Source organism: Erythrolamprus reginae, chromosome 8 (genome assembly GCF_031021105.1).
Source record: "Erythrolamprus reginae isolate rEryReg1 chromosome 8, rEryReg1.hap1, whole genome shotgun sequence".
Classification (NCBI taxonomy): domain Eukaryota; kingdom Metazoa; phylum Chordata; class Lepidosauria; order Squamata; family Dipsadidae; genus Erythrolamprus; species Erythrolamprus reginae.
In genome coordinates this window covers 16555547-16568836 of record NC_091957.1, presented here as the reverse complement: position 1 = coordinate 16568836, position 13290 = coordinate 16555547, and the positions used below count along the sequence as shown (strand labels likewise).

The window sequence follows — 13290 nt, the reverse complement described above, 5'->3', positions numbered from 1 at the left end:
ACACACACACACCCTGCACAAAGCAGGCAAGCGGGATTTATTTATTTATTTTTGGTCAGGGAAAACACAATTATTAGAATGTTTAAGAGTGGCCTATTCAGGTAGACCCTCGATAGACGACCACAATTAAGCCCAAAATTTCGGTCGCTAAATGAGACGAGTGGTGGAGTTTCGCCCCATATTACGACCTTTCTCGCTAAGGGAATCACTGTGGTTATTGAGTTAGTAGCAGTTGTTAAGTCCCCAGGAGGTTGCAAAAGGGGTATCACGTGTCTCCGGGACACTGTGACTGTCATAACTACAGGTTTGTTGCCAAACATCTGAATTTTCATCATTTGACCCTGGGGATGCTTGCGGTGAAAACGGCCCTGTGTCACTTTTTTCAGTGCTGTTGTAACTTTGAACAGTCACTAAATGAATGGTTGTAAGTCGAGGAATAAACATACATACACACACTGATTGCATTCAGAAAGTATTCAGACCTCCGTCACTTTTGTCATGGTGCAGCCTGATTCTATAGTTGTTGAAATTCATTTTTTCCCTCGTTAATCTACACTCAGTTACTCCATAATGACAAAGGGAAAACAGAAGTTTAGAAATGTATTAAAAAGAGAAAAACCTGAAATATCACATTGACATCTGCATTCTGGCCCTTCTGAATAACAACACTGACAACAGTGAAGGGTGCCTGAATACTTTCTGAATGCACTGTATGTACGTGTGCGTGTGTGTGTGTGTGTGTGTGTGTGTGTATGTACAGAAACATATACATGGACATGGGGTGGAGATGTACAACTGGGTATCATCAGCCTACTGATGATACCTCACCCCATGGTCTTGGATGATCTCGCCCAGCGGGTTCATGTAGATATTAAATAGCCTGTATGTTGGTTGAGGCAGGCAGGATTCTCTTGAGTACCATTTGTTGGGGGTCAGGGGAAAGGGAGGGTCTTGCCTTCTCTTTCTGTCAAGATCCCCAAGGACAATTGGGGGGCCACTGTGGGACACAGAATGCTGGACTCAATGGGCTTTGGCCTGATTCAGCAGGGCTCTTCTTATGTTCTTACATGCAGAATACATGTATATGTATCTCTATCTCTCCATCCATCCATCCATCATCCATCCATCTATTCCTCCCTCCATTTTTATGTATCCATCCATTATGTATCCTATCTGTCTGTCTGTCTGTCTATCTATCATATATCTATTTATTCTACCTACCTACAGTATCCATCCATATCTCTCTCTCTATCCATCCATCCATCCATCCTTCATCTACCTAATTTCTTTAGTCTACCTACCTCCCGACCTACATCTATCTATCTATCTATCTATCTATCTATCTATCTATCTATCTATCTATCTACCTATCTACCTATCTACAGTGTGCATAAATAAATAAATAGTGAAAAAGTCTGCTTTATCCGCAGTACAAATCAGCTTGTGTGTTCCAACGTGAACAAAGGGAGCCTAACAGGAGGTGTTGCTTGTACTACTGAGCTCCACACGCGTAACTAGCTGCTCTTACACACATCTCCAAGTCTGGGGGGCTTTGATGCTTTGGGAAGATGAGCTCTCACTGAAGTACATTCCGTTATCTGGCTCTCAACTTCGCAATAGACCAGGCGTGCCTGCGATTAACCCTGGGCAATCTCCATTCCTGTCAATTTAGGAGCATCTGGGAAGACGGAAAGTTTCCCCGCAATAGAACCGCTGTTGAAAGGATTTGGGGAACTTCCACTGCTCAGCTCCTTCAGGAGGGCTGCTTCTTCGGCATAATTTTGCAGGTTAGCAAAATCAAAGCGATAATGCCCAAGATCAAATGCAAGTGATTCCCTTTGACACTTAAGAGCCTTTTGGTGGCACTCCCCCTCTCGCCTGCCTGGGTTTCTCTCTCTGGCACAGTGTATGGGAGGCAGCCTCATGCCAGGTGTATGGGAGGCACATGCTCCTCCTCGCCGCCTCAGAGTCCCTCTTTTCATTGTTTAAGCCTTAGTTTTGGATTTTTTTGATTCCCCTCACCTCACCTTCTTCCTTCGGCAGCGACTCTCCTCCTCCTCCTCCTCCTCCCACCCAAATTCCGAGCTTTTATTTCTTTCCTAATGGGTTTGCACGCATTATTTCCTTTTACATTTATTCCTATGGGGAAAAATGCTTTTACTTACAAACTTTACTACTTAAGAACCTGGTCACAGAACGAATTAAGTTCGTAAGTAGAGGTACCACTGTATTTTGAATCACACCTGGCTTAAAACAAGTTCCATTTTAATCAGTTATATATTTCCACCAGCCATTTAAAGGAATGTTGCCTCAACAAATCGTGGCCTTCGTTTACCGCCAGTATTACACATTTTTAGGTGGTCCACAATCAAATCAGCAAAATCAATAAAACCATCAACATCCCAGTACTTCTCATAAAAAGACCAGTATGTTTCAAGTGGCCCACTGCTAATTAGATGGGAAGGGAAGAAGACATGGGTCCACAGAGGTCTGCCCCTGCCCCCCCCAAAAAAGCCATGTTTTAATCACTTTCCCAAAGAGGATTAAAGTGTGTGGGCGGAGGGAGGCTAGTACTGTATTATTGGGTATGGGGGTCATATGTTAGAAAGAGGCTGGCCATTGGTCAACAAAGGTTTGGGTATCCTGAGCCTTTATCCTGTATAGCAGAGGTCCCCAACCGCCGGTCCGCGGACCAGGACCGGGCCGTTGGGGTTTTTCAGCCGGTCCGCGGCGCCAGGGCCCCCTCGGCCTTTCCGCGCTGCCCACCACCCGCCCGATCTGCCCCCTCTGCTCCTCCACCACCTCCTGCCTTTCACCGCAGCTCCTCCCGCACCCGGAACGCACGCCCTGCCCACCTCACCTTTGCCGAGAGCACTTTCGTCCCGGGCTCTCAGCAAGGGGGTTGCAGGAGAGGCGGGGCCAGCGAAGGTGATATTCAATGTCGGGGGCGCTCGGGCAGTTGCGTGCGCTCCCTATCTCCCTGCTAGCCCACTCGGAATATTCAAAATAAGAAAAACCTTCGCCGGCCCCGCCTCTCCTGCAACCCCCTTGCTGAGAGCCCGGGACGAAAGTGCTCTCGGCAAAGGTGAGACAGGCAGGGCGTGCGCGCGTCACCGCTGAGAAGAACGGAGAGAGAACGAGAGTGAGTGAGAGCAACAGACAGCAAGATAGAGAGAAAGTGAGAAAGAGAGAGTGAGAGAAAGGGGGGAGAGAAAGAGATAGCAAGAGAGAGAGAACAAGAGAGAGAAAGAGCGTGAGAAAAAGAAAACAAGAAAGAGTGAGAGAGAGAGAAAGCAAAAGAGACAGAAAGAAAACAAGAGAAAGTGAGAAGAAGAGAGAGAAAGAGGGGGAGAGAGAGAGAAAGAGAGGGAGAGGGAGAAAGAGAGAGGGAGAGGGGGAGAGATAGCAAGAGAGGGAGAGAGAGAAAGAGAGAGGGAAAGGGGGGAGAGATAGCAAGAGAGGGAGAGAGAGAAAGAGAGAGGGAAAGGGGGAGAGAGGGGGAGAGAAAGAGAGAGGGAGAGAGAGATGCTCAGTGAGCCTTTCTTTGAAGTTGCCTTTCTTTCTTTCTTTCTTTCTTTCTTTCTTTCTCTTTCTTTCTTTCTTGCTCTTTTTCTTTCTCTCTTTTACCTTCCCTTCCTCTATTTCTTCTTTTCTTTCTCCTTCCTACCTTCTTCCCTCCCTCCCTCCCTTCAGTCCTTCCTCTCTTACTCTCCCCTTTCATAAGTTTCCTTGCTTCCTTCCTCTGTTCCTGTCCCTTCCCCCTTTCTTTCTTTCTTTCTTTCTTTCCTTCCTTCCTTTCCTCCCTCCATTTCTTGCTTTCCTTTTCCTTCCTCCCTTCTTTCCTCCCTCATTCCCTTCTTTCACTCCTTCCTCTCTTACTCTCCCCTTTCACACCTTTCCTTGCTTCTTTGCACCCTTCTTCTGTTCCTGTCCCTTCCCTCTTTCCTTCCTTCCTTCCCACCCTCCGTCCATTCATTCACCCATTCCTCTCTTGATCGCCCCTTTTACGGCGCCGCTGACATCTAGCTCCCCTCCCCCACCGGGCCATGGAAAACTGGTCTAGCTTAAAGCCAGTCCCTGGTGCAAAAAAGGTTGGGGACCTCTGCTGTATAGGTCAAATATAATTATAATATATAATATACTAAAGCCGGAATCCTGAACAGAACATGGAAACCAGTATTAACGCTCAGCAAATTCCGTAAGAAAAATAAACATACAGCTTGCAAAACTAGGTCTTTTATGGCTGAATGTGGGCTTCTCCAGTTTGCATTAATTGCCAATTCCTGGGTAACATTTTTCTCACGGGGAAAGCTACAAACTCCGTGCCACTCTGAATGACGACAGATGGAATGAGCAAAAATTATTCTGATCCCAGATACCCTACTGCAGTAGTTTCTGCCCACTTTAGAGATGGGGATAAACGTCCCCACAGGCTCAAAATTAATAAAACTCAGCCTATGTTCCACGATTCAAAACAAAAGACCCTGCCCACACTTACACAAAGTAAAACCAAGACGCGTTATGTTATTATTCCACATAGAACAGGCTGACCGTTGAACCCAAATCCTTTTTTTTTACAAGTTTTACAGGCTCCTGAACTTATCTCTCCTAGCGCGTGAATCACGGCGCTTTCATACATGAAAAATGTTCCCAGTGACACCACGGCGCCACCTTTACTAGGAATTTTGACCAAACTAATTCCAGCCAGCCAGATACATCTGCACAATTTTGGAAATCTTCCCCTTTCATCTCTCAGAGGGATGTCCTGCCACGACCTTACGAAACGGTGAAATAATGTGCTAAGCAATGTGAGGAAGCACCAAACCAAACGTTTGTGACTCTCTCATTGCTCCTTGGGGGTAAACCTTGCAATTTCTTTCCCCCACCAGTAGTTGTTACTATAAATAAGTGGATGGATCCAATTCTTGCAAAGATAAGCTTTGTCTTCAGCCATCACTGCTTCCACCGAAATAAACAAGAGGATGGTAGCCTCTCTCTCTCTCGTTTTTTGCTGCAAACAACTGAACACGAAAAAGCACATTTTGCAAACAGATTGATCGAGGATTTTTGTCTTCTTCGGCAAGGTGCTTAGTCACATCAGTTTATGACCTTTCAAAAATAACAGATTCTTAGGAAATCTTAAGATGTCTCCTGGAAAGAAAGTCTGTCCAGAAAACAAAAGTCAACCGGCAGCAGGAAGTCTAACTACAATCGTTTCCAAAGCGGCTTCTTTTTTAAAAAAATCAATAGAAATAAATACAGGGGCACAAATTCAAGGAAAACAGTTGCGCTCAGGTTTGTTAATGCATTATCTTTCATTTTCTCCATGCCCGACAAATATTTCTAAATGCAACCCCCTCCCTCCCCCCAAAAAATTATTCCTCACACAGGAAGGTTACTTTTTAAAATAACTGTAAAAAACTGCATTTATTAGCGAAAACAACTCCATTGTTTAGGTGAGTCACGCTGACTGAGATTCAAGGAAACTCGTCTACACCAAAGACACTTTAGAGGAAGGCCACTTTCCATACTTAAGAGATGTGTTATTAAAAAATATTCTCTAATAAAAGACCATTAAAAGCCCAGGAATTACCCTCATTTTTGGAAGCTTGGGCACAACCGGGCCCTTATCAAACTTGAGATTTAACTCAAAGGGCTTCACCAAAGTTACTTTTTCATTCCGTTCTGACATGTACAATATATATTCAGTCCAATATACAGATTTAGCTGCACCTGCGAAAGAAATGAAATGTTAGATATACCGACCGACGTAAGGAAGATGCTATGTTCTGTCTCTTTTAAAATTCACACTGAATCATTTCCTATTATCTAAAGGACCAAATTGGCAAAATCAGCAGTGACTGAGGGCGGTCGAATATTTTGGATCCTGGTTTTTGACTCCAGCAAGTCTACAGTTTCAACACACTAGCCAGTGAAATCACACACCAAAAAAGTTTTCTCTAGCTACCTCATTTGTGTTCCAACGGTGTCTCTCTTTTGGTAAACTGGAACATTTTGGTAGACATTCAAGGAGCTTTTTCGGTAAAAAGATTTTTACATGACTTCCGTTGCTGTTTCCATGATCATCTGAAAAAAAAGAGGGAGGGAAATGATATATTTGTATTGAGAAATAAGCATCAAAACCATTTTGATATATTCCACCCGCTGACTCCAAAGGTCAAATCCATATGCACAGAAAGAGACTTTTCCTTCTACAATTTGTCATCTTAAAATTGCAATTTCTGGCATCGTCACTCCCCCCTCCACACCCCCGCCTGTACACAAAACAAATGGCCATGGTAGCATGTCAATTCCTTGAAGTCAAAGGGCAGGCTCGGTTTATGGACTCAGGAAATGCAAGTAAATAAATAGAAACATAGAAGATTGACGGCAGAAAAAGACCACATGGTTCATCTAGTCTGCCCTTCTAGTAATTCCTGTATTTTATCTTAGGATGGATATATATTTATCCCAGGCATGTTTAAATTCAGTGACTGCGGATTTACCAACCACGTGTGCTGGAAGTTTGTTCCAAGCATCTACGACTCTTTCCGTCAAATATTTTATCACGTGGCTTCTGATCTTTCCCCCAACTCACCTCAGGTTGTGCCCCCTTGTCCTCATGTTTACTTTCCTATTAAAAACACTTTCCTCCTGAAACTTATTTAACCCTTTAGCATATTTAAATGTTTTGATCTTGTCCCCCCTTTTCCTTCTGCCCTCCAGACTATACAGATTGGGTTCATGAAGTCTTTCCTGATCAGTTTTATGCTTAAGACCTTCCATCGTTTTTATAGCCTGTCTTTGGACCCGTTCAATTTGATCCATCTCTTTTTGTAGGTAAGGTCTCCAGAACTGGACACAGTATTATTCCAAATGTGGTCTCACCAGCGTTCTGTACAGAGGAATCACAATCTCCCTCTTTCTGCTTGTTATACCTCTAGCTATGCAGCCAAGCATCCTACTCACTTTCCCTACTGCCTGACCTCACTGTTCACCCATTTTGAGACTGTCAGAAATCACTACCCCAAAATCCTTCTCTCCTGAAGTTTTTGCTAACACAGAATTACCAATACAATACTCAGATTGAGGATTCCTTTTCCCCAAGTGCTTTATTTTACATTTGGAAACATTAAATATTAAATATTAAATAAAATAAAAATGGAAGTCTCCAACTTTACAGCTTTCCACTGGTGCAAGGCAGCAAAACCTCATTCCCAAAAGCAAATTTTAGAGAGTGAATTTGCAACAAAAAAAATGTTAGGAATAAAGGTAATATATCCTTATAAGGATCAACTGAAAACCTACCACAATGTGGATCGAATTTAGTAGCTTTCACTTGGGAAGCAAAAATTAAATTAATTTTTAAAAAAACCCTTGCAACAAACATCATATCTTTCTGCTTCTTGCTTTAGAAAAAAAAGCAGCTGAATTGAAATATCAAACGAAGGAGAAAAATCAATGAAGAGCACAATAGGATTTCGTTATACTTAATTTTGCTTTGATCTGCAGTTGGATGGAGTAAGAATTTTTTTTTTTAATTTGGCTTGCAGCCAATTAGATGATTTGATTGATTTATTTTTAACGTGTACAGTCCACAACTTATTTGTTTAGTGACTGAAGTTACAACGGCATTGAACAAAATGATTTACTGCCATTATTGCAGCATTCCCCCCCCCGAGTGCCCTGGGTCACGTGACCAAAATTCAAATTCTTGGAAACTGATTCATATTTACGGCGGCCACAATTTTCCCGGTGTCATGAGATCCGCTTCCCACAAGCAGGCTCAATGGGGAAGCCAGATTCACTTAACAACCGTGTTCTCACTTAACAGCCACAATGATTCACTTAGCAACGGTGCCAAATTCATGTCGCAAAATGGGACAAAATTCACTTAACAATTGTCTTGCTTAGCAAAAAAATACAAATTTTAGGATCAGTTGTCCCAAAAGTGCTTTCGTTTTTTTCCAAGAGGCAACCCAGCTTTTTTCTGGTTTTTCTTTGAAGACGTTTCGCTTCTCATCACAGAAGCTTCTTCAACTCTGACCATGCACCATCGAATCTTCACTCCCATTCAGTCAGACCTTATATATATATCTGTCAAATCACCCTGGTATACCCAATTATGTGAGGAGCTTAATGCTTCCTTTTGCCTCTTGGCCCAACCCAAGGCCATTTCCAAGGCAGTTAATTAATTTATTCATAGCCGACACGCTATATTATAATAATAATAATAATAATAATAATAATAATAATAATAATAATAATAATTTATTAGATTTGTATGCCGCCCCTCTCTGAAAACTCGGGGTGAGTCACAACATAACAATAATACAATACTGTACATTACAAATCTAATATTAAAATTTAAAGTCAATTAAATAACATTAATATAACATAATTATCAATATCATAAAATCACAACTACACACTCATACACACTCAACCCAATTAATCATACTACAGAGGTCAGAAAAAACAATGAAGGGGGGAGGTAATCATCCCCACGCCTGGCAACAGAGGTGAGTCTTCAGTATTTTACAGAAGGCGAGGAGGGTGGGAGCTGTTTGAATCTCTGGAGGGAGTTGATTCCAGAGGGCTGGGGCCGCCACAGAGAAGGCTCTTCCCCTGGGCCCCGCCAGCCGACATTGTTTAGTCAATTCTGTGGGACCTAATCGGCCGCTGGGATTCTGTATGTGTAACATATTTTTGCTGAATTTGAAAATTAAGGGAGTCTAGGATAGATCTATTTCGGCCTTGTTCTGGCCTCATCATACCCTCACTGGGACTTGAACTTGTAAGGCAGAGAATAGTAGAATAATAGAAGCAGCTGACTCACATTTGTGATGGTTGCATTGTGATTCCCCTTTTGAGTCACAATTGCGGTGATTTACTTAAGGACAGTGGTGAGAAAAGTTGTAAAATGGGGCAAGAACCTGCTCAACCACTGTCTCGCTTTAGCAACAGAAATTCTGTGTTGCGGTCGCAAGTCGAAGACTGCCTGTACAATGAGTAGGCAATCTTCTTTACAACAATTATGGATTGGCCTCTCACTTGGTGGTATAACTCTCTTTCCTTCCTTCCTTCCTCCTTCATACCTTCCTTCCTTTCGTTCTTACCTTCCTTTCTCTTTTCTTTTTTTCCTTCCTTTCTCTTAATTTCTTTCCTTCCTTCCTTCCTTCCATCCTTCTTGCTTTCTCTTTCTTTCTTTCTTTCTTTCTTTCTCCTTCCTTCCTTCCTTTCTTCTTTCTTTCCACAGGCATTAATCCATCCTGCTTAATCATCAAAACCATAAATCTTTTTTTTCCTCCCCCTTTCAATGCAAAAAGAAAAAAGAAAGAAAAAAGTCTGCTAAGGGGTTTCCAATTTCATTCCACATTTTTTACCTTTCCTCTCTTAAAAGAATAAAAGCATTTTTACACCGCACGGAGCATAGCACGGTGGGGGAAGGCTTCTATGCTAAGATCAGCTACATCAGAGCAATAAATACTCCAAAAATGTGAACTCCGGTACAGAGGGATCAAATAAGATTCTTCATCTTAAATCCTCCACTGGAAAGGGGTGGGGGGAGTTCGGTTTTTGTTTTGTTTTTTGCTTTCTTAAATCTGGGCCAAGACTCAAGAAAACCTTTAAGCAAAAAAAAAGTCCTACCTTTGAAACTTTCTGCTTGGCCTGTACGCAGACGGAACGATTGCGGGCATTTTAAGAACCGTTTGTCTACTGACCCCCCTCAATAAAACTATTTTGTAAGATGGGCTTTGAACAGACGTCAGCGAATAATGGAAACAAGGCCTAGCAAATATCCATGTAGAATAGAATAGAACAGAATAGAATTCTTTATTGGCCAAGTGTGATTGGACACACAAGGAATTTGTCTTTGGTGCAGATGCTCTCAGTGTACATTAAAAAAAAATAGATTGTCTAGAATGGAATGGAATAGAATAGAATTCTTTATTGGCCAAGGATGATTGGACCCATAATTAATTTGTCTTTGGTGCAGATGCTCTCAGTGTGCATAAAAGAAAAGGATACATTTGTCAAAAATCAGGAGGTCCAACACTTAATGATTGTCATAGAGGTCAAATAAGCAATCAGGAAAACAAACAATATTAATAGAAGCAACAAGAATGTAGAAATGGGAGAATTTAACTTCACGACAAGCAGAAGTGTAGGTGGTCCCCAACTTACAACAGTTCATTTAGTGACTGTTCAGAGTTACAAGGGCACTTAGGCGGTGGGGGGGAAAGGGACTTATGACTCTTTTTCACATGACCTTTGTGGCATGGTCATGTGATCAAAATTTGGATGCTTGGCAATTGGGTTCTTACTTACGCCCGTTGCTGTGTTCCAAGGTAACGTGATTCCCCTTTTGCAACCAGCAAAGTCAAGGGGAAAACAGATTCACTTAGCAACCGGATTACCAATGTAAAACTTCATTGATTTCACTTAACAACCAAAGGCCGTAAAAAAGAGGCAAAATTGACTTCACAACTGTCTCACTCAGCAACAGAAATTTTGGGTTCAATTGTGATGGTAAATTATGGATGTGTTGGGACTGTGTCCCAGTTTTTTTGGGCAAATTCAGAATTACAGGGTGTCCTTACGACCCACAACTGGGATCAGAATTCCTGTTCAGCAAGCAGCTGTCAAATTAGGTCCAATTAACGGTTGTTAAGCTGACCACATGGTCTTTAAGCGAGCCTACCTTTTCCAACTAAACTTGCTTGCTGGGATCCAGCTGGGACAGTCATGAATGGAGACTAAGTGATCCCAGGACAACCCCAAACCCATTTTAAAGGCAGGTGACCCCCCCAGGCTTCGAGATGAGTGTAAGAGCAGTGTCAGGCCAAAGCAAGCAGCTAGTTACGCACATCGAGTTACGCACATTGAGCTCAGTAGTACAAGCAACATCTCCTGTTAGGCTCCCTATGCTCACGTTGGAACGTTGGAACACACAAGCTGATTTGTACTGCGGATAAAGCAGACTTTTCACTATTTATTTATTTATACACATTGTAGATAGATGATAGATAGATGGATAGATAGATAGATAGATAGATAGATAGATAGATAGATAGATAGATAGACAGACAGACAGACAGACAGACAGACAGACAATGTAAGTAGGTAGAGTAAATAGATTAGATAGATAGATAGATAGATAGATAGATAGATAGACAGACAGACAGACAGACAGACAGACAGACAGACAGACAGACAGACAATGTAAGTAGGTAGAGTAAATAGATTAGATAGATAGATAGATAGATATAGATAGATAGATAGATAGATAGATAGATAGATAGATAGATAGATAGATAGATAGACAGACAAACAGACAGACAATGTAAGTAGGTAGAGTAAATAGATTAGATAGATTAGATAGATAGATAGATAGATAGATAGATAGATAGATAGATAGATAGATAGATAGATAGATAGATACCGGTAGGTAGGTAGGTAGGTAGGTAGGTAGGTAGGTAGGTAGGTAGGTAGATAGATAGATAGATAGATAGATAGATAGATAGATAGATAGATAGATGATAGATAGACAGATAAATATATAGATAGACAGACAGACAGACAGATAATGTAAGTAGGTAGAGTAAATAGATTAGATAGATGATAGACAGACAGATAGGATACATAATGGATGGATGGGTACATGGAGGGAGGGATAGACGGAGAGATGATGGATGGATGGAAAGATAGAGATACATATACATGTACTCCGTGTGTGTATATGTTTGTGTACATACATACACAGACATACATGACGTGTGGGGGTCATTCTGCTAAGAGTGCGAACAAATCGGCTGCAAATCGGGTATTTTTCCGTGCCGTTGGAGGAGGGTCACTAAACGAACGGCTGTTAAGTCGAGGACCGAGCCAAAGGGGAGGGGGGTGTTGTGCTCCAGGACTTGTCTGAAGTCAAACATGACCTTTCCATCAAACACTGGCTGTTGTTAATGTGTTTCCCCGTGCTAGGCAAGGAGAGCTTTGATCTTCCCTGTCGAATTAAACTGCTCAACCTTTTGTCCAATTCGTTGAATGGGCTTTTGCGGTACTGTTGGCCTGGTATTTCTAAAATACACTTTCCAAGAAGGGAGGGGGGAACCTCTCATCCTTAACTGGTAGGAGATGAACGGGCTGTGTGAATGCAGAGACCTTTTGGTGTAAGGCAGCAATATTATTATCACTCTGCGAAGGAAACATAAAAGGAATGAGCTGCCCAGCTGAGATATAAAAACACATAGCACAGGAACAAATTTATTTTTTTTAAAGGCGTTTTAGAAACTGTAGGTGAGAAGTAATGACAAAAAAGCCGCAGTCGCTCCTATCAAGCTCGGTACACACTATCTCAAATATGTGTGTGTGTGTTTTTCTCCCTCAAGGGGACTGTAAACCTGTAAAACTTATCCTGGGCTTTTCAGCACTTCAGAAGCATCAATTAAGGCACATGTTAGTCATCACGCAAGCCCAGGCACAGCACAGACCCGAAGTTGTACAAATTGCAAAAAACATAACATAGATGCGATCGTGCTACCAAGGCAAGGGCAAACTGGACAACGATTACACACACTCATGACATGGTCACCTTTGCACTGCAACGGGGGAGGCTTCTACACAACTGGAGCAATAGGGCAGGGAAGGGACCTTGGAGGTCTTCTAGTCCAACCCCTTGCTCAAGCAGGCCCTCCCTACTCCATTCCAATCAACCAATCAGAATAGAACTGCAAGGGACCTTGGAGGTCTTCTAGTCCAACCCCTTGCTCAAGCAGGCCCTCCCTACTCCATTCCAATCAACCAATCAGAATAGAACTGCAAGGGACCTTGGAGGTCTTCTAGTCCAACCCCCTGCTTGAGCAGGAGGCCAGGGATCAGTGGTGGGTTGCTACCGGCTTTACAACTGGTTCGCCGAGTGTATACACTTCGTTGCACGTTGCAAACTAGACTCCGCGTCGCAAACTAGACAAGAAGCAAGGAAAACAGCTGCAGAGCGGCAATTCCATCTGCACCCCCTGATCAGCTGGGCTTCGGAAGCAGAAATGAAGGCCAGTATAATACGGAAAGGGGGGGGCACTTTCACAGATACAGAAAACCAGTTGGGCTCTTGGCTGGGAGTCAGAGCTAACATTTTGGGTGAAGTGGTCTGAACCAGTAGCCACCGACCACTGCCCTGGACCGTTCTGAACTCCGAATGGTCATGCAACCTCTTCCTGAAGACCTCCCAGGGACTATCAACGGCAGGGGTTCCCTTAGCCAGCACGGCAAGGAAGGTTGCAAAAT

The 13290-nt window shown here is 42.7% G+C and overlaps 1 protein-coding gene across 1 annotated transcript in view; it reads right to left on the bottom strand.

The window, feature by feature from the left end:
* Positions 1-13290, bottom strand: part of LOC139171429 (uncharacterized) — a 52563-nt gene that overhangs the window by 22021 nt on the left and 17252 nt on the right. The window contains exon 3 of the mRNA XM_070759658.1: positions 5969-6087. Within this exon, the coding sequence (XP_070615759.1) occupies positions 5969-6087 (119 nt within the window). The remainder of the gene's footprint in view (positions 1-5968; positions 6088-13290) is intronic.